This window comes from Lepidothrix coronata, unplaced genomic scaffold (assembly GCF_001604755.1).
Source record: "Lepidothrix coronata isolate B3197 unplaced genomic scaffold, Lepidothrix_coronata-1.0 Scaffold41, whole genome shotgun sequence".
Classification (NCBI taxonomy): domain Eukaryota; kingdom Metazoa; phylum Chordata; class Aves; order Passeriformes; family Pipridae; genus Lepidothrix; species Lepidothrix coronata.
The window spans coordinates 5,952,886-5,975,373 of record NW_016690221.1 but is presented as its reverse complement, the minus strand read 5'-3'; the positions used below and the strand labels follow the sequence as shown (position 1 = coordinate 5,975,373).

General features: G+C 40.1%; 1 protein-coding gene across 1 annotated transcript in view; it reads left to right on the top strand.

The window, feature by feature from the left end:
• The window catches only part of CUNH16orf45 (chromosome unknown C16orf45 homolog), a 50,559-nt gene extending 29,426 nt beyond the window's left edge, over positions 1 to 21,133 (top strand). Inside the window, exons 3-6 of the mRNA XM_017813518.1 lie at positions 12,077 to 12,150; positions 14,766 to 14,880; positions 16,422 to 16,504; positions 17,785 to 21,133. Of these exons, the coding sequence (XP_017669007.1) occupies positions 12,077 to 12,150; positions 14,766 to 14,880; positions 16,422 to 16,504; positions 17,785 to 17,897 (385 nt within the window). The 3' untranslated portion in view covers positions 17,898 to 21,133. The remainder of the gene's footprint in view (positions 1 to 12,076; positions 12,151 to 14,765; positions 14,881 to 16,421; positions 16,505 to 17,784) is intronic.
• Positions 21,134 to 22,488: the final 1,355 nt, after the last annotated feature.

Sequence of the window (22,488 nt, the reverse complement as noted above, 5' to 3'; positions counted from 1 at the left end):
GCAGTTTTATTATTCTGGCTAAATAAGGGAAAGGGCAGCAAAAATTCTTTTACTAAGGGGTACACTTTATTTTTAAAACTTAGAAGGAGTCCCTCGTAGGGCCCTTCCACTGCAGAGCCACTCAAGGCTGTGCAAACCTCTCACCCTCACGGATGAAAATGAGCCACACAAAATGGCTGCTCTGCCTGTGGGGCACTGCAGGGACCCTGCCCCTGACACACCCTCCCGCAACAGCTTTGGGCAGTTTTTATCCTTCCTCCCAAACTCTGTGCGCTGCCCTTATTGTCTGCTGGGCTGTGTGGCACAGGGGGCCGTGGGCTGCCAGCTGTGGCCTTCAAAAAAATGTGCTTTTCCAGCAACCACCTCCAGTTCTCCTGGCTCTCGTGGGAGGCCGCAGAGCAATGGTGAGATGGTTCCTGAAGGCCATTATGAAAATGGGGGAGTATTTGGACGCAGGGCTGTTAAATGCATGTGTCCTCTAGCTGTTCTTCAATAAAACCACTCACTTGCTCAGATCACCCCAAGTGCAGCACCCAAGAGGGCCACGTACTCCTGTCCAAAGCTGACCTCAGTGCAGTCTATGGGGCACAGCTCTGAAAATGAAACAATCTGACAGACAGCTGCTGACAGCTTCCAGAAATTGCGTCATTCCTGGCTGGTGAACAACACACACATGTACTAATATCCATCAGAATTATTTTAAAATGCGGAAGATATCTGTTGCAATTTCACCACATCTCTATACCAGGCCCACAAATGATGTGCTGTCCCCAGTCCCACAGAGCAACACATATTGTTTTATAGTGACAGACCAAGAATTCACTGTTGGAGGGGAATACTTGTGTTTACTCTTAGACAAATACAGATATTGCCATAGTCTGCCTACCACTGTAGTAAAAAAAACTTCCTCAAAATACAGAAAAAACAATCTGAGAACATTGGAAACAAGTTTTACCCTGTTTAAAAGTGAAACAGCAAGAAGTGTCAAGGCAGAAACGTCTATGCAGTTTCAATACATGTGATTTTTGTCTTATTTGTACTGCTTTGCAGTCCTTTGTACACTCTTTTGTCTCTGCCTTGCAGAGAGAAGTGGAAAACCCTTTCTAGTGCAGTATACATCATGTGAGGCCTCATTTCAGTAATAAAAAACTAAAGTGCTTAAAGACAAAGTGTGATCACATAAAGATACATTTAAACAGTGTGACTTTGTGGAACTCTGAAGCGAAACGAAAACATACAGTACAGAAACTCTAATTGACATCTCTGTTTTTCAAATTTGTGATGTTTATTGCAGAACACAGCTTTTTAATTCTGCTGGGTGGAGCTCAATAAAATTAGATGTGTGACAGCATATTCTTAGCTGTCCTGTGAAATTTTTTGATTTGAAAAGCAAGGGAAGCAGCTGAACTCTTTTATCTGTTTAACAGAATGTTTGCTGTATACCACAGTGCAATGGTTCCTCCTGTAGTGTATACTTTAAAAGAGACCAGCATTCTGATAATTCTTGGTTTTCTTTTTATGGATAAAAAGAAATAAAGAAAGCAAAATCAGCTGAAGCAATCGATTAACAGGTCATGATGTTTCCCAGATCATGGTGCAAATTTCAAGTCAGAGTAAATGTGTCCTTTGCTTTGCTCCTTGCTGTTATTTCCTCCTTTAGAAAGAAAAGGAGGGCAGCTGAAGGCAGCTGTGCTCTCCATATCCAGGAAGTCCATACTATTTCCACCTGAATACCTGCTTGCTATGAAGAATTACCTGAAGTTTATATGGAAATAATTTTCAGATTATAAAATCAAGCCTTCCTCCATTAGGTAATGCCACAATTTACGTTGCACAATCCATTTTAGCTCAGGCAGCCACAGTCACAGCAGAGCAGATGCCCTGTGATTTGGTCTGTAATTACATTATCAAATCCTATTTTTGTCCTGAGACCCTGCCTCACTTAGTGCCTAGGATGAATCTCCTCAGGATTTGTCCACGTTATGTAGAAATTGTGGCTGTTTGTAGCATCTCTCCTTCAATGCTTCTGATTCTATGAAATTTCATAAAATTATGCCAGGAGCTGTTGTGACCATCTCCAGCCAGCCCAGGAAATGAAAATATAGCTTGAAGCCATCATATGCTATCTCCAGCTCTTCTGGGTTTATTTTTAGAATAGCTGAGAAGTCTGCATGTATTGATATGAAGGAGACAATATGTACGGAAAAGCACCAGATTACAGCTTGCCAGCATTCCCCCTCATTTGCTTCTCAGGCTTCTCTCAGCTTATTTCTTAAAATGCTCACTATAAAAAGAGTTTTGGGTCAAACTGTAAGTGTTCAATCTGTCTGTGCTGTTAAAGAAAGCAAACATACCACTTCAGAACATACACACTCTATCCTCCTTCCTAATTCTCCTGTCCCACTTCCTTTTTTTTTTTTCTCTTTCCTGGTGAGATAGCAGATCCAAAAGCTGAGGGAGCTGCTCAGGCAGCATCCTCTTTGTTGCACATTTAATGTGTTACTGCTATGGATGTGTGTGTCTTCAGAAGCAGTGTAGGATTCACATCACTGGGGGCATGGAAATCTACTGTGCTGAAAGACATGATTGTAAAAATGGATAATGCATGTGTTAGCTCAGTTCAGCTGACAGAGACAGGCAGCAAAACCTCAGACCTTTCTGTNAGATCAAAACCGAACTTCAAAATCATTTGTAGTGTGAAATTCATGCATTTTAAAATGCATTAGCATGTTTGGACCCAGTAAATATTAATAGTATAGGTGACATCACCCACAGTTACTGCCTATGCCTGTGAAAAATGCCTATAAAACAGCATCCACTGCCATCATGAAACACTTTCTTTGGGAAATCTGCCAGGACCTGATACTGCTGGCTTTCCAGATGGGAAGCAAAACTTGAAGCCAGCTATGTTGGATGACCTTGAACTGAAACTGGAAGTTGCTTCCACCTGTGATAGCTGTGTTGGGATAGTTATTTCTGCCATGTAGGTGATAGTGAATGGCAGTTTTTTAATATGTAGGGAATAGAAGATATTAAACAGGAAGCACTATTAGGTTGCTTTAGGCAATTACTGAAAACATTGTACTCGTTAAACTTTTTTAATCTGTAAAAATATTATCAATATAACAAAACATTTACTTAATGTCTGTGTGGTCATTACATTACTAAACTAATGCTATGAAGAAGCCAAATTCACTTCCACATTGACTTTGCAGGATTAAAATTGTCTTTGGACACTCTCACTACACACTATTAGATGACTCCCTCTTGTCCAGAGTGCTTATAACACCTACATCATCCAAATTCTCCATAGATCTATTCATGTTTTTTACACTATTATCTTTGCTTACTTGAAATCCAAGACCTTTTATGTAGATTAGTTCGTTGTAATTTAACTTTGCCCTGGCAATAAACTCATCCCAGTAGTCCCACAGCTTCATTACCTGTCCAGAGTACATCGTTAATCCCTAGTTTAGTTTTTTTCCTTCCTTCAGATCAGCCTTACTTTCTTTTTACATGCCTTTTTAACCATTTTTTCTTCTTCCAGTTTGCAAAAAACCCATAAATCTCTGGTTTACTGCTGTGACATTGATGCATCCATTGCTAGTAGTAGTAGAGGTGAGATAGTCTGTAATGGTCATTTTGTAGGCTATTGGGTATAATGGTAGAATTTCAAACTTAGGGCAAATTCATGGAGAAAAATGTATAATCCATATTCCTTCTAAGAACAGTAACACATCCACAGAGGTCAGATAAGAGTCTCACCTTTATGTCTCCTGCAGTACACACAGCACATTGGTATTTTAAGTACAAAAAGGAATGTCTGTGGATTGCCTGGCTTTATGCAACCACTGCAAAGGGAAGCAACACCAAACTACACAAGAACTGCAAAAGTGAGAGGTTAATTCCTTTGGTGATGATAACTTTAAATAAACCAACTTAGAAACTCTGTGTTTTAATTTAAATGAATGCAATAGGTCCAGTAGACAAGAAGTGGGAACAGGAAACAGTCTCTCATTACTGGCTGAACTCAGAAAGTAATACACAAAGCCTGTGTTCATGGAGTGTTCTGTTCTTGAGTGAGAAAAAGCAGCAATGATTGCTCTCTTTGTGTGAACTAAAAGTTAATTTCAAATTTTAATTAGTTCTTCAACCAGATACTTTATCTCTGTTTCTAGCATCTCACTAATGTAACATTAGCTATGATTTCTCGCTGGCTTAATGCCACATGTGGCAACAGTGCCACACACTGAGCACCACCCTGGGAAAGGGTGAGAGGGAGGAGAGGCTCAGAGATGTAAATAACAGTGGTAACTTGCTGGTTATATATTGCTAAGCAGGTGTTCTGATTTGTGCTTTCTTGGGTACTTTTGACTCTTTCTTTGCTACTTTTTCCTTTGTACTGTATATTAACAATTTTCCCTCATCTAAGGTTAAGCATGGAATTCTCTTAGGACTATTTACTTACAGGTAAAGCATCTGATGCTTTTCTCTGAGTAGACACCTTGCTGTAACCGGAGTGCAAATAAATAACACCAACAAAACCAGATTTTTGTTCATAAATAGAGTTGTTGTCAGTGTTTTCTGATAAGAACCGTCTTTTCATGGAAAGGAGTAATACATCTTTTCTCCTTCACAGTTCCAGAATCTTAACAATACAGTATCACTTACTGTGATTTCCTTCAGTTTTTTTCCCCTGATTGTATCTTGCTCTAGAAACGTAGGATGCACTTCAGGATGCTGTAGAGAAGGCGGCAGTTTTGTGATGATATATATTATTCAATAAATATACATGTCAGGTTGTCAGCTTCATAAGATAAGGTAAAACACCAAGGGAAACACACAGGGAAAACACCAAGTCCAGCTGTGTGAGGGATGCCATGGCTGTGCCATGGATACAGCCCGGTGTGGCACATGCTCTTCTGCAAGACAGGATTAAATTGTGGCTGGGACAGTGCGTCCCCATTGACCTTCCCCATCCCAAACACACTGCAATGGTGTCTCACCTGCACATATCGGGATTCCTTGAGGAAATAACCAGGAAACTGTAAGGTGGGAAATGGCTCAACATGGTTTTGTAATGAAAGCTGTCAGATGGTCAAAGCTTGAGGCTTCTGAGATTAGGGACAGCATTTCCAGGGGACTGCCTCGGATCTGGGAGCCTCAAGGATGTCAGCGTGCCCATTGTAGAACTGGGAACTCCTGGAAGGTCCAGCTCTGGTGAGGGTCTCCCAGCTCTTCACATGGAAGCCTGAAATCCTCAAGAACAAGTTCTTGGACAGAACTGTGTAGTCCTGGACTAGGCACTTTAAGCTAAAAGTATAGAGATCAGCTCTCAAAGAGGAGGGAAAAATGCCTTCGTTCAGTTTGATCTCTCTGCAGACCCATCTCCTTTGCCCTGTTTGACAGCAACAAACCAACCCCAGAGGAAAACATGACATTACACTTTCAGCTGTAAAAATGGTGCATTATAGTGCTCAGAAAGGAAAAGCATTTTTTTTAGTGGTGTATAATGATAAGCATATAATTAGCAAAGTATTTAATTAATTGTAGACTTACTACTTAGTAGCTGAGATGTTTATGTCTTAAAAAAGAAAAAAATATAAAAGAATTTTCATCATCATCTCTGTTAGACAGATAGGAAAATAATTCTTTAATAGAGAATTTCCTTAAATAGCATTTTCTACATTGAATATATGTTGTGCTTGTCACAAAATACTGTTAATAGAAAAGGGAGCAGCTTTATTCTTTCATTGTAGTCATTTTCAGTCCAGTAATTTAGCACTGTATTTCCAAATGTAACCTTTAATCCTAAACTGTTTTTCGTGTCCCAGTTCTTAGCTACCTGTGGTCTGGTTTGCATGAGTGGATGGTACAATCAATTGTGTCCCCTGAGACCATCATAACACATCATGTGTATACAGTATCCACAATTACTGGGGCCCATCCTTTTGCACAGTTGGTCTTCCTACAGGCAAGAATGTTCTGTAATAATGTGCAACTCCTGCCCTGTGGTATTTCACTGGTCTTTCTCACTTGCCTTCTGCTATAACTAGGAGATTATACTGATTTGTAAAGTCCTGATATGGACTTTCAGTGTTTAATTTTATACCAGATACCTTTTTTTTTTTTTCAGCTTTGATAACAAATGATTGCTCTTCTGGTTTTAAAAATAAGAAAAGGTCAAACATGGAGGCAGATTAAGAAGGAAATTTATAATCAATTCTCCTAGAGACAATACACAGCCAAACCTAGAGTTTCCTCCTTGTGGTGCCTAGTAACAAAAAAGGAAACTATCAGGCAATATAAATGAACCAGGCACAGAAGTTTGCCCTGTGCTTTTACATGCAGTCTTCTGTACACTACTGCAAAAAGGTTAGATGCTTGTGAATTTAAATCTGACTTCTCTATTGTGTGTTTTTAGACGAATTAACATAGTCAATTTTTGCCATGTGGAGAAATATTCCCCTCCACAGGGGGGCATTTTCAGGAAAGCTCCTCTTGTTCCTCTTGCAATTGACAGTCAAACTTCATAGCTGGCAGAGGAGATGGCCGAGCTCAAGAGAATTTAGCAATGTCAGTGAAAATGAAAAACAGACAGCTTATTTAGACACTGTTCTGAATTTCTGGGAAATATGCCTTAAATATGACCCTCCAGGGACTGAAATTTTCAAGTCCTGCCATCTTCAATTCTTTGAAACGACAGCTGAATTACAACATTACTTTGCAAGCTGTGGTCCAGCGCTTCCATCCACTGTTCCTCCAGCAGAGAGCACTTTTAACAAGAGAAGTTAGACACACGTACTCTAATAGTTCAAGACTCTGATTTGTAACCTGACCTGCCAAGCAGGCTGGTCAGCAATCTGTTACCTTCATTGCCAGCTCTTTGTCTTCCAGCCTGAGCAGCACCAGGTGCTGAACTAAATAACAAGGTGATAAACACACATCATAATGACTCAAACAACGTGTTATATATTCATTAAATGCTGCCTGTGATTTTGCAGATTTAGAATTAGAAGCTTTAAGTAGCTAAGCTGAGTTGACAGGGACAAAATGGAGTCAAATGTAGAAGAGGGGCATCAGATGGGGATCAGTCTCTTCTCCCACAGTACAAGCAACAAGACAAGAGGAAATGGCCTCAAGTTGCACCAGGGGAGGTTTAGATTGGATGTTAGGAAAAATTTCTTGCCTGAAAGGGTGATCAGGAATTGGAACAGGCTGCCCAGGGAAGTGGTGAGGCCACCATCCCTGGAAATGTCCAAAAAACATGTAGATGTGGCACTTGGGGACATGGGGAAGTGCTGAGTTAACAGTTGGACTCTATAATCTAAGGGATATTTTCCAGCCTTAACAATTCTATGATTCCATAAAGTTATTGTGTTCTTGTATTCCAAAAATACTTTCAGCATTGCAGATTCCCCACAGCTTTGGCAAAGCCTTAAACTCCTGCAGTCCCCAAAGGCAGCCACCACTGGAGTCCCTCAAATCTGTGTCTTGACAACACATCACCATCTCTGTCTCTAGCAAATCTCTTTATTTCTACAGACTTCTCAGTCCCCCAGATTTCTCCATCACTACTGGCTGCTCTTGGCTGGTGTTCAGCATAATTGTTGGTGACACCACCAAGGAGATGATCTTCCTACCTCTGTGTTGAGACCTTCTTCAGACACAACATAATCATGTCAACTTGTGACTTAGCACAACACTTGATTCTTAGGCCATCTCCTCAACTGACACTATCAAAGTCTTCAGAAACTCCAGCAATTACAAGCATTTTACTCCTGGGACAGGAATATATTAAAACAGAACTAAAAATAACCTGAGTGCCTGCAAACCCTCTTGGAAGTGAGGGAAGGAAACCAACAAAACTGCTCTACATTCCTTTTTTAACTTCAAGCCCTTTAATGCAATAACAAAACAAAAGAATCTCAGACCTCCTCTCACAGTCATGCTAGAGGGAAAACAGATCTATTTGTAGCTTTGAAAGTCATTCAGCAAAGGCAGAAGCTCTCTAGACACACTGAACTGCTCTGCTCATCCTGAAATCAATGAAAAAGATACCTGATGCTTATGTAGCTGTTATTAATAGTTCTTACTCTCAAGTATTAATTATTTGTCTGTCTTGTTGGACAGCTTTTTTTCTTTAGCTGACCATTAAGGTGAGTGTTTGGTGATTTTCCTACAATCTTTTACTGTAATTTTTGCTATTTTCCTATCCACTTCTCTAGATGGTACCTAGGTCTTACACTGGGTAATAAAATTTGTTTTATTTCCTTGGCTAAAAAGAATTTAGAAGAATTTAGCTGTTAAGGAATAATTTCTGTTGAAGCAAAGCAATTGTTCTGTGTCTGGTACAGAATGTTTCAAGTCCTGCCTCCCATTATCTTCCACAGCCTTTGAGACCTGCCAAGGCACAGCTGAATGGGAGGTCTCCTCCCTGTTTCCATGCCCTGCTCCCCCTCAGTCCAGATGGTGCACAGCAGAGGTGACTCATGCTGTCACCTCACTTGTGGATTATATGGGAATGACAGTGCCCGGAGCATTCTCCTGGTAACTGGACCACAGAAACATGGAATGGGGCTGAGTCACTGTGCCAGATTACTGCAGACTCTTCCGACCCACTTATTTTCCTGTCATTTTGTGACATGTTTAGAAAATCTTTTGCTTAGGCTGTTTATTCATTATGAGCTATTTTATCTTTTTTTTTTTTTTCCGAACAGAGAATCAGCTTTTAGGTTTTGATGATATAGCTCGAAATACCAAGAGAGAAGAGAATAATACGTACTTATGTGGTATCTCCAGGCATACAGAGGGTGTTTTGCAATAAGCCATCAACAAAGAGAAAAGCAGAATTGCAGGCAGCGTGTCAGGAATACATGAAAGCACACTGAGAATTCATCCCTAGTTCAATACTATTGCAATTGCTCCAGGAATGGGTTTGGGCTCTTAAGAAGAGAAATGTTTTATCATACTCATAACTCATGTGTTTAAGATTCCTGGGCAGACATTTAAAGCCCAGCTCTGGAGGAAAACCTGCCATATTGTGACTGCCTTTTGATGCACTGATGTTTTTTCTACAATGTGAAAAATGATTTCACAGGGACTGGAAAGAGTGTATTATCTATTCCAGAGAACAGAGCTCAGCAAAGGCTGGTTGTATATTGCAAATTCTATGCAAATGTCTCCAGCAGCTTTGCAGGTGCCGTTCCAGTCCCTTTCCCATGTTGGATCTGTAGGGAAAAGCTGTTGCATTCTGCACAGATCAACAACCTCATTGTGCTGCCTTCCTTTGAGAAAGCACCAGGTACCCAGGGAGCATAACAGTGCTTTTGAATTAGCTGGACAACAGTCTGTGTGACTTCTCCTCGAGCCTGTCTTGCACTGATAGATTTGACTTCTAGGAGAGAACGTGCTGCAAAATCAGAGAAGCTGTTTCTCCAGCTTCTCTGGCGCTTAAGGGACCCAAAGCAGTTTTGTTTCCTCTATTCCGCAGATTGCTGCTCCCCTTAAGATTTCCAAAAGCCCTTTTTACTTCCTAAAGAGGTCTGATAGTTATACAAATATGCTCTCAGTCAAACCCTTATGAGTATCCAACTTTCAAATGAGAAATCCACTGGGATTCAGCATTAACTTCTCCTGGGACTCCTGTAACTGCTCACATCCAACCAGAGCTAAGGGGGAAAAGAGAGGAAGGTTCATAGTACCTGTACAGACTGAATGGCCTTCCAAGAGCTTTCCTTCCCAGGAGCTCTTCTTCTTCCCTTTTCTTTGAGGCCAACAAGGTGACTCTTGCCCAGGACAGCAACTGGAGCCCTACATTCAGTATTATTTGCTAGCAGACGTGGCATGTGGTTTATAGTTACAGGCAACTATAGTTCCTGCTTTGGTTAGGTCAGATGGATGAAATCTTAACATGGTCCTATATCTGGTTTGGTTATTTTTTTACTTTTCCACTAATTGGCACCATGGAGTGGATGAAACACAAAGGCTGTTTGACACAGATGGGAAGAAAGATGTCCCATGTGCTTAAGGGGATTGGTACAGATGGCAGGTTTAGTTTTTTTCCGTCATCAAAATGCACTAGCCTACAGAACTGGGGCTCTGGAGAGGTCATCTGGCTTATGACTTTTGGAATTCAGATTGTCACAGAGCTGTTGCAGCCCTTAAGTGCTTTGGCCACATATTTAATTCTCTCCTGTGAATTACAAGGCAGGAACAACGTTTAGACCTCAGGAAAAAGGTACTAAGAATATAGGTGGAGAGTACCAGCTCCATGCTCTGCAGTCAAATTACGAAATACAGCCAAAATAATGGGGAGGAAGTGCAACTACAGTTGCAATACAAGGCCACTACCTTTACCAGAAATTGGGCACAGGGACTGTAGGGACTACTGAACATTAATGATCTTGCTCACTTGGAACATGCTGCCAATGATATTTTAAATTGCTGCAAATCCTCGGAGAAGAGCAGTGCCATTAGCTTTTGGGAGTTCCCTAAGGAAGGCGGGGAGCCAAACTGATACAGTAAAATATTTTAATTAGTATCTTTCAGAGCTTCCCAGAATGAAACCAAATCTACTCAATGAAGGGAAAAAAAAATCCTGTCTCTGTCTATCATGGAGAACTCCCTGTTCTCTTGACTAGTTGAGAGTCTGGCCCTTAAATATCATTTGAATACAGCAGTTTAATATTGACCATTTCTTGCCAAGAAACATCATCTTTGCTAACCATGGTCACTTCACTCAAATATATTAACATGACATCCAAACTGCAAGAACATTGAATAGATAAGGAGCTTTGAGGCTTGCTCATGTCCCAGCACATTTTGTGTAGTGATTCTCCTGAGAGGATAGCATTTAATATTGTTAATTGATAAAAGTAATTTCAGTACCATTTAGCATGATGGATCTCAAGAGTAAAACAGGCTTTGCTTGTGATAAGCATGAATAATATGGGGAGCCTAAGTAAGAATAGTAATCAGTAAAATCATCTCTGCCTAAACACATACAGCAGTGACCAGGCACTAGCTCTGAGGCCAACATGCTGATCTTCCCAATAAAACTGAGTCTTCCAAGACAGATGAGTAGTGGGAGAGCAGATCCTCAGTGGAGGTGCCAGGGTACATAAACAAGGAAAAGTGATCAGCAATAAGGATTATTATGAGAGATATTCCACTGTCATATTTGGGATGAGAGGGGTAAAAAGGCAGCAGGAATAGCTGTCATAGCACAATGAAAGTAGCAAAGCAGGCAAGAGTTAACCAAAGCAGCAAATAATAAAAGGAACATGTTTTACTAACATGAGCAAAGCAGCTGAAGGACAGCTCCCTGCAGAGACCTGCATTCTGTGCAGAGGCAACAGGGAGAATAAAAGCTCCCAGGTTGTGATTAAAATCTTATTTGTGCCAGAAACACCTGCTTTTTCCACTCCTTACTTAATTCAATAATTTGGCTGCATTTATCCTTTGGGTGCTCACTCTCACGTACTCCAGTCCCTCAGCTCTGCTCTCTTGAAACACCACAGTGACAACCCCTGTTCTGATGGCACTTCAGCTGCCTTCAGGTACTCAGGCAACAGGCAAATCCACCCTTCAGGCACAGGACTGGGAGAGAAGAACTCTGAGACCCCTGGGCAAGGACAGTGTTGACAACATCCAAGTTGAGAACGTACAATTGATCCCAAAGGCTGGTTTTCATACTCTGGGTGTGACTGCAAAATGGAATCCCCTCATGCAGCCCTTGGAGCCAACACCTGAGCCTTGGCTGCCAATATGGATGAGACATTAAAATAAAACATTTGCCAGGAAGCTAATGCTGAAGGGTGCTACCTTCCAGGGGGATACTTCAGTATGGCAGCTCTCAGGAGAGGTATCGGTTTCAATTAGAACTGAAGGTGCAGTTTCTTCTAATGTTATAATTTATTTCCTTTTTAAGCTGTCTTCTGTGTCTTAACATTAATGGACTTTCTGCACACATGAAGGATTTGAAACATTCAACATCAACCATGGAGGACATTCACCCACAGCACAAGATCTCAAAATAGATAAATGCCAAATTATGCTTTTTCTGTTTCTGCAGGATGGATGACATCCAGCTGTGCAAAGACATTATGAACCTTAAGAAAGAGCTGCAGAGTTTGGTAGCAATCCCAGGTAATGGCTATCTCCATCAGTATTAGGATAATACTTGTGTTCCTGACACCAACCCCTCCCGTGCATCACCCACCTCTGCCCCAATAGAATTTCCTCCCACCAAGGTTGAGTTTCATACCTCTTTCCTCTAGTCCTTCCTTTTTCTTCCCATTTTTCTGCCCAGCCTTCAGCTCCCGGCCTCTAAATTTCTTTCCATGCTGTATTTCACTGCTTCCATGGCAGCAACCCTGCAAATATCACTCAAACAAGATGCATATTTACTTAGTTCTTGCACTCTCTAGGGAACCAAGGGGCACAGAGATTGTTAGAAAAGGCAGTGCTGAGATATCAAAGGGGGAAGGGAGAGGGATTTATAATCACTACTGTGAATGTGATTGATTTTTTTTCCTTGTCACACCTGTAGTTAAATCACTCATAGGAAACAGGTCTACTCTGAAACCACACATTTTTAGCTGTGTAAGAACTTTTGCCCTGCTTTGCATCCAACAGAAGTGGATTCATAACATTGCTTACTTTTTCTTTCTTTATACTTCTTAGTTACTTACGGGACATATTTTAAATTTTTGACAACACTGTGGGTTCATAATTGGTTTAAATGGAAAGGATTATTATAAACCTAGAAAATACCTATGAATGACACCCCTTGCTTCACCTCTTCAAATCTGCAAGCTTTCCTGGCCCTACTTTTAATTTACAGTTAGGGTTGACCAGTTCTCATTCTTTTGGTGTTCTTGTTGCTTGGGGTTTTTTTCAATCTTTTAGAAACTGTTTTCCAGTCACAAAGCCTTAAGCAGAGATCCACAAACAGCAGGCTCTCCTTAGCACTTTGCAAACCTCAGCAAACTTAAGAATCAAGTATGTGCAGTTCCAGCAGCAGCATCTTTAGGCAGAATCACAAGAATAGCTTGCTCTTAACAAAGACAAAGCAGCTACTGGCAGTAACACAGCACTAAGTGCTGACACAGCACGTGCCTAACCTAGAAAAACACCTTCCAGAAATGGGTTAATTCACAGTATCTCCATCATAATTTTCCTCTTAGATACAGGATTTGCATAGAGATCTGCTCTTTGTTTTCAGCAGACACAGGTCAGCCAATTTCAGTAGACATGGAATCAGTCTTTTAGTACACAGAATATGCAGTACTTTCCCACAGTTCAGATTGCATATATTTGGCACAAAGGATATAATGAGAGAGCACATCTCAACTAGGAAAAGGATAGATTTAAAGGAAGTAGAAAGTAGCTTTTACTCAAAAGGGAAGAGAGCCCTTACTCCATAGACATAAGAGGCAAAGCAAGAAAAGGAAGTGATTTCTGAGCATTCTTTTTTTTTCCAGATACAAATTCAGCATTAATTACAGGAATTCTCCCTAGGTAACAATGTAGAGGCCTTTAAATCTTCATAGCAGTCAATAACCACCTTCCTGTATCACTTCTAAAAGATAAACCACAGAAAAGATATCCCAGGCAATGAAACCTTAGGTTACATTACAAATGTACAATTCTGAGATTGAGACTACTGAATCCCATTGTCTTAAAAACATATTCAGGGTGCTTTTATCTCGCTTATTAAGGAATGAATTTATTGCAGAAATTCCTAGCAGTAAGCATCCTGAAGCCCATGATCCAAAATTAAGCTGTATTAAACAATTGTTTTCAAGTGTCTGATCCATTTAGCTGTTTTTAAAGTATCTTATAGCTTAAATCAGCAGACATAACATAGCTCAGATGCAGACTGCAGGCAGCTTGCCCTTCTCCCCACAGCTCTTATTGTACTGAATTGTAAAACTTTCTAAACACAGTTCTACTGCTCAAAACTAAAATTCTTTATTTAATGCAAAGTGTCTTCACAGCTAATCAAAATCTTCAGCTTAAGCAAATCTGTGAGCTCGGATTTGCCTCTGGCTTTCTCATCTTTCCTCCACTTACCAGGTTTGAAGATTTCTACCTTAAATGCATTTGGTTTCATAATCTTAACAGCTCTGTAATCCCTAACATTCACAACTCTTAGTTTGTGCCAGGCACATCTTTCATGTCACAAATATTGTTGTTTATAGACAACCTAGACATTACAGACTGGCCAATTAACAAGGATATCTATTAATTACTCAGATTTTTGAAGCATAGGGAAAATAAACTTTCATTTATTTTTCCACAGTTTACAGTTGGTGCTATTTGTGTGGATTTGCAGCTCTCCTGCCTTACCAGAGTAGAAAAAACATGTTATAGTCAACAGCCAAAACCTGTCTTGAAATGCAGAGAAATAGTTCCTTTTGGTGTGATCTCATTTCCCCTGAGGTCAGAGAGAGTTTGTACCATGGATTTTAACAAAGCATCCTGGACTGTTTTCTTGCCAAAGCTTTTAAAAAAATTGAAAGCAATGCCTTGCAGGGTAATTTAATGTTAAAAGTAGGCTTGGCAAGCCCCGTGGGGTCTTCAGACCATTAAGCTGATCAGGCTCAACAGCAACAAGTGGAAGAGAGCAAAGAGGCAGCGACCAGGCTTGCTGGGGTTTGGCCACTCATGTCTGAAGAACCATTGGCTTCAATCAGCAATTCATTCTTGGGCAGCTGCAGTGTCCAAAGTAATAGTCTCTTTTCTCTGTTTTTGACCAGAAAAAGAAAAAACAAAGATGGAGAAACAAAGAGAGGATGAACTGATTCAGAAGATTCATCGGCTGGTACAAAAAAGAGATTTCCTCGTAGATGATGCAGAGGTGGAAAGATTACGGTAAGAACCAGGAGTGAGATTCCACAAGCCTAATACTACACTGCATGGAGTGACAAAATTTATATGAACATTAATGAGAGAGAATTAATTGGTCCTTCAAAACAACTCACCAAGTGAAAAGCCTCCTCCTGGTTCCATTGGAAAATCATTAGAATTAGATTACTCTACTTACGACTACAGTGGGGTTTGGTCTCTCATTTTCCTACCGGAAAATGTCTGAGCATTTATCATTTAAAAGGAAAGGATTTTGCTGCTACCAGAGAATCCTCCATCTAAAATCCACCTTTTTTTTATTATTATTCATATGGTCAGGTTTGATTATTACTATTGCCACCCTGTTGGGAGGAATGGGGGGGGAAGTCACTGACTAGCACAGCTGTACCTAACCTAAAACACTAAACCATAAGCAACAAAAGGGTCACATCTCAGTAGCTTAGCCCAAACGTGCTGAGAAACTTGTAGCCTTCCTTAAAAGTTCATTTCCAGCTTTTGCTGGAAATCCCAACACCCAAACCCAATGTTTTGTTTAAGACCCAAACACTCTACAAAGTCAGTTTTACTATTACCTCCTCCTCTCTTTCAACAGTAGAGACTCAATCCATTTATCCAAAATGACAGTATCTTCTCCAACACATTTAAATTCTAAGCAAGGAGAGGATAAAAGGAAGCTTTCCAGAATCCTGCAGCTGATCAAAGAGAGCTGGCCAAAGGCAGCAGCTGACAAGCAGCCTGAGCTAGAAATGCAACCAGGAGCTCTCACTGCGAGTTCCACGTGCACAGCACAGCAGCTCAGCAGCAGCCTGGACACAAAACCTAAGGCTGGGCTCCTGCAAATGTCCTGCTGGGCACTGTGCAGCTGTGATCCATCAGTGTCCACTGACACCTGCAGCAGGACCTGAGGCTTTTCTGTAACTCTGATAATAAAATCTGCTTTTCTTCTAAAGCAAGGTTTTCAATCAGCACCCCGTTGATGTTTCAGTAACAGCCAGGGAACTAACACAGAAATGTTGTCACTACCTACAATCAGAGCTAACAACACAGTCCTTTTATTTTGGGCCTAATGCTGTCAACTTCAGGCAAAGAGAAACATACTTGAGTTTGATAACATCGAACAGCAGAAGACCATGAAATCCAGTGTTTGGTCTAAGCAGGCCTTTTAACAAACAGCACAAGCACAGCAAGAAGTATCCTCTGCTTCACTTGGGCAGGAAGCACGTGAAGCACTTGGGAGGCCAACTTAGAAATAGGTGATCCACTACAGCTTCAATCTGCTGACTGGGGAATACAATGAATTCAGTGCTATCAGGGACAAGGAAAGAACCTTGGGGAAAATTCCCTCTCAATTCTACAAGAAGTTTGTTACTGTTTTCATTTAGGTAAATATTTTGCTTTTTAATATGTGGAAAAATTAAGTGTTTCTAAAAAGAATAAAGAAGTTAATTGTTTACTAGTGACCTGATCCTAGCTGCTCTAGCTTTTACTGTCCCATTTACAGAGAAAACTCTCATTTCTGCAACATTCATTTTCCTTCTTTCCACCAGGGAGAAAGAAGAAGACAGAGAGATGGCCGAGTTCCTTCGCACCAAGTTAAAACCCATAGACAAAGCAACACAGTCTCCTACCAGTGAGTTCCTAAACATTAAGAAAAAAACAAGAACAAAACAAAAAACTCCAATGACAAATAGATAAAAGCATTTTCAAAGGCAGTGCTGGGCCAGCCTCTGGCAAAAGCCAGTCACCTATGGCCACTTGCAAATTGCTTTGTATGTTTTAAGTATGCAAAGTATATTTGTGTACACATTGCCATAACCTGCTTTTGTAAGCACCTTAATTTTTGTGAATCGTTTTTCTGTCTGGTTCTGCAAAAACAACTGATAAAAACCTCTTCAGACCCATGCTAGAATATCTGAAGCAAAGTTTGCCTGGTTTACTGCAGGTAAAATGGTAACTAGGGAAAAGACTGCAAATCTCCACAGCTGACCCAAATTTCTTACATATTACCAACAGAAACAGGCTTTTCAATCACCTCAACCCAAATCACTTGTAGATAGAATGTCAAACACAGTAGTTTCTGAGAAATCAAGTGGATTACTTGGAAGCTTTTAACTGCAGCTTTCAAACAGAACAGTCACAGCATGAGCCTAAAAGTTGTCAGGTTGATTTTGGCCTGTCTCAAGCTGAGCTCTTAGCAGGGAGGTTGTGAAGTGAGAGTGGTGCCCTTCCTAGAAAGTGACTTTGGTGCCACTCTGCACAGACAAAGATCTTGCTCCAGAATTTCCAGAGGGACTGGAATGACTGTGAAGTTCAAGGTTGGAAAGAGACATTTTAAGATGCATCAGTAATTATTTACACCCCCTTAGTCACAGGGAGCATGACTAATCTTCCTTGTTATACTTTATTGTCATTGCTTTTAAATGCAGTTTTAGAGATAATGAGTTTCTTTTCACCCCAAAAAATGAAAACCTACCTTTATCTTGTTCTCCTAATTACAACATCCAAGTTGATGAGAGAATAAATTCTAGCTATATTTTTGTTCTTCAGCTCCTTAGTTGTTGGGAGCTAAACACAGTAAGAGGACTTTGTGAAAGGACCTGTTATCTGACCCTATGGCTGTGAAAAGGGACACCTGGCTTGAAGAAGATGCAAGTTTACCCTCCCATTCAGAGGTTTGGATTCTTTAGCCCCTCTTAACACCCTTCCCTGAAGGGATAAGACTTCCTGAGCAGTTTCAAACCACATACCAGCTTGGTTACCACCAAAGTGTATTGTTCAAACAAAGAGTTGAAAAATTCAGGAAAGGTGGAGAGAGAGAGCAGGAAAGGTTTGCATCCCTTAAGCCAGGAGCAGGAAGAAATGGTTTGACCAGCTCTTGGTTCTGATGGTGTCCTGTTTTGAACCTTGCAGGCAGCCCAGCAGAAAAGAAGGCAGAACCTCCTCCAAGCAAGCCCACCATTGCCAAAGCGGGGTTGGCAATTATTAAAGATTGTTGTGGGGCCACACAATGCAACATCATGTAGCTCTGGGCTTTCTACCCTGTCTGTCTCTTCAATGTTTTCACTGAATGGAACTGTCTGGTGAGGGGAAACAACAGCATCCTGCTAATGGAGTCAAGAGCACTGGTACAACAGTAATGGATTGTACAATGGCAGGTTCTTCACTGTTGCATGGATCACTCACGCATGCCTAAAACAAGAAATCTATATAGTGGCTGTCCAGGGACCAGAAGAGATCAGTAGAGTCAGAAACACCCCAGTGATACAAGTGAATGAAAAGAGGGTATATTTTATCCACTAAGGTGTAAACCAGCAATTTTAATAGGCTAAGAATATAAGAATTTGTTGTACTTTTTCCCCTGTGACTAACTGCACTCAAAATTTGCTGAACTATTCTGGTTACTTTTCACAACAAAAGCCACAAGTAACAATGCTGTATATAGCACAACTGATAGATGAAGCAACTTTAAGATAACTGATGTTGCATACAAAATACTTGCCAAACTTGTATAATGTTCAACTACTTTGCTGTGGAGCTTCACTTCAAATTCTTCCTAAAGAATGAGATCAGTGACAAGGATGCTGCAAGTAGCTACAGATTTTTATATCCCATATGATTTCTGAATTACTCAAGTCAAATTAATATTGCTTGCACCAGGGGAAATAAATCTCTGGCAAAGCTTTAGCAGGCACAGCTACAGTAATCTGCAAATAGATGATGCAGCCCAAAGTTGTGTCACTTCTGTTTTAGGTCTCTGCCTCACAGGGGGTCAGAGAAATGTTCACCCAGACAGTTTTGTCCACTTTTAGAAGCTACATGCAGTAGGAGATTACACATCACTGGGAGGTTGCTGGGAGAAGAGTAGAAGACAAACAAAATGTAACTAATAGTTAAACAATGCTTTAAAACAAGTATTAATTGTATATTTTGTGACCATAAGAAATATAAACTATCAAGCACAGGAAGACACAAACCACCCAAGACAAATTACCACAAAACAAATATGCAAATGCATAAGTAGATATTTGTGGCAGAAAAATCACATCCTATACAAAATGGGTTTAAAATTAAGGGAAATACAGAAAGACTTATCTGTGTTTCACCATTAAATGTGTTTCTGGTCTCTATGCAGATTAAAGCTTGTGGAATCTAATATCTTTATATTAGCTGTCAGTAGCTGGTTTGTCTGTGTGATGGTATTCCATATAAATGTACTGTGATAGGTGTAAATAGTAAAATAAACTTATATGGATCTAGTGTGAAAATCTCAGGCTTAGAAATAACAAACAGATAGCAAAAAGTTCCTAGAATAAAGTTTCACAAGAGGAACTTCCATTTTGTGAAGCCAGCTAAGTGAAGTGTGTACTTATATACAAAGGAACCACAGTATAGGAAAGGAGAAAAAATTAACAGCAGTTACCCCAAAAAGGATAAACAGTTATTTTTTTAGAGAGAAAAAAATACCTTATTAAGATTCAAGGCAATAGACACCATCTAAAGTAACTCAGACTACCCTTGTACAAAGTAAACCTGATCCCTAGCACAGACTGATTTGATGAAAAACATTTGTATTTCCAGAATAATTTGTTTCAGTATTGCAGACTCACTTGAGACAAGGAACCCATATCACGAAGTTCCTTAAGGTTTAAGGATCAGAGAGGAAAAAACCACAAAAGGTTTCCACTAAGACATGAAGCACTTTAATTACTTTGACCAAAGATGGAGAAAAGAGAACAAAACATGTCCAAAGGCTGAATAGTCAGATACAGTTATTGCATCCTTGTTTATACACGTGGCATCACACTGTTAACATCTACAGCACCTGTGTGCATTAACAGGGACAGGGAAAACTGCTTGTAGGGGACAACATACACTGGGGGGAAAGAATCACCCCCGGCTTCTGTAAAATTCAACAGCCTCTTGAATTTGCTGGTGCCCAGTTAAGACATCAGGAGTTATCAGTAACTTAAGGCAAGAGGCAGATGTCCAGTGCCATTAATAAAGGCAAATGGAAGTCAGGGAAAAAGCAAAGCACCAAGCCTTAGGAGGATCAGCTGGTAAGTCAAGGGTCCAGAAGGACTTTGCACATGGTTTTTAAGGCACAAGGTGAATTCTGCACATCAGTGTTTTAACCAGGCTGTGCTGGTGATAGGGCTGATCCCTACATGCTGCACAGAATTCAGACTCTTGGGAAGAAAAGTGAGATGGCTACAATGTAGGTTTCCATGAAAATATTTCATTAACAGGAAACAGACATTCCTGGGATGCAACACATGAGGAGGCTACAGAGCCCTGTCCTTTAATTAAAGCAAAGAAGAAACACAGCAGGTATGAATGTGCAAGATTTCTACAGTTCAGCACTGGCAGCCAGTGCCCCAAAGGGACTTGAACTGCACCAGTGTTCATGAGAGTGAGCTTCATTTTCAGAAGTTCTACCTTGGCTCAGCTGAAAGGTTTTCTGTGTGTTTTAGTTTTTAATTAACAAATGCTTCGTTTCTGTTGTTATTTGGGTGGGTTTGAACAACTTGCCTGCAGTGCACCAGTGGTTCCTTTAGAAGTGGGTCAGTGATGCTGCTCAGCAATAAAGGCCTGGGTCTTTTAGACTGAGGTCAGATTCTCAGCTGTGTTCACCACTGGCTTACAGTGCTGTCCATCCAGAACACAGCAGAGCCCTAATGGCTTATGTCCAAGAAAATGGTGCAATTAAACAAATTAAACTTGGGAAGGAATTAAATGTAAAAATCTTGGTCCTCATTTTTAAAAAAATCAGACTAAATCACTGAATATCCCAAGAGCAATCAGAGGCTTTATAACTTGAATGATCCTGTGAACATGACACATTATAGAACCCCCCCTATATAAAAGGAGAATATCAGACAAGTATCTTACAGGTGACTATCTGGAGTAACCAGCATCATTTCAGAGTTGATTTTCAGATATCAATTACTCTCTGCAAAGAGGGACATTGATGGACTGCAGCATCCAAAATCTCTTCTGGAAATCCTGGCTGTTTATCACTTCAGAAAGAAGGCAAGGCATTGGAAAAAGAAGAAAATATGAGGTGGATTTGACACTCTGGTAAACATGACTGTTCAGGAAAGGATTATTGTCTACTGAGACAGAAGTGCTGAAGTGCTATTTGTACGGATCACCAATTCTACCAGCAAGTGGTTCTCTTGTACCTTCCCCTAGGCCTACTGAATCTCTTCCAAGTTAAACATGTTTCCAAATAAACTAAGCTGCTGTGTTATACTAAGCATTTGTTTCTTCCTGTTATTGAAGGAGATCAGTGGTTGTGGAGGGGAGTGGGATGCACTTCCTGAGCTGCTACACTTCTCAAAAAGAATAGGATTACTATTCTGCAAGAAAGGAACACTTATCTAAGTTAGTGATGCTACTAAATAAAGGATCTTCTCACTGAAAAAAACCAAAACCCAACTTCAGAAAACACATGCAACACTGTCAGCAGTAATCAGCCAAAAGAGGAACAAACAAACAAAATCTTAGATATTGTAGATGTGAGGCAGCTAAGCATTAGATAGGACTAGTCAAGCATATCTAAAAAAGGCCTTAAAACTGGTCTATCCTAGTGAAGCCTTTTTTACTCTACAGAAAACTCAGAAATAACACCCTGAAGTGGCATTTCAGAAATTTCTTATAAATTGAGAATGCCATTTTGATCAATCTGCTTTCTACAGTGTATGTATAGCACTTGGAACTATGATTTTTTTCTAATTTTATCCATCTATGTAATACTAAACATCAAAGTAGTCTATACAAGAAGGAATACTACATTAAAAGTAATGTATGCTGGAAAGATGCTATTAATAGAAACAGAAGTTAAACCATAGCTCACCATGCAACACATCTGTCCTGTTACATCATGGCAGGCAAAACAAGCCACAGTCATTTTAGACAAAAAAATAATTTCCATCATGACTTCTATGACTTATGAAAATTTTACTAACTTAAAACAGATGGCTTAAAATAAAGTGAGAATGAAAGAAGTGGGAATGTTTGCAGCACAGTACCAAAGCAGCATTTCCAGTCAAACTCACCTTTTAAAGGTAATTACATACCAAGTGCTATGAGGGATTTTACTCATCCATAGACTTAAAAAACATTTCACAGCTACTGAAAAAAAATGCAATTACAGAGTGATGATTATAAGGTTGGTGGTGTTGCTATAGAAAGTTTTTGTCTGTTCCTCCTTTTAAAGAGGGATATTCATTATTTTCAGGAGGGATATTAATTATACTACTTACAGAGAGTTTCCTGGTAAGTAAGTTTTTTAGGTAGTGACTTTAAAATTGGTTATTGAACCTGCAGCAAGCCTGGCACTTACTCTGGCAGACTGTTCCACTTAGCAGTTCCATTAAGTGAGAATATGCCATAAAATTAAAAAAAAAAAAAAAAAGGTCAGGAGCTCTTTACTTTTGCCCATGGAGCTGCGAGATGCCACAACAGTTCTGTTTAGTTGCCCTTCTTTATTTTGTTAGATTCTGAAGTTCAGAACACTCTAGTGAAAGAGTTCTGCCAGATTTGTAGTTCCTGGATAATCCATCTTCAGAAAGCTGGAAAACAAAGCCACTCTAACTCCAAAGTGACTTGTTA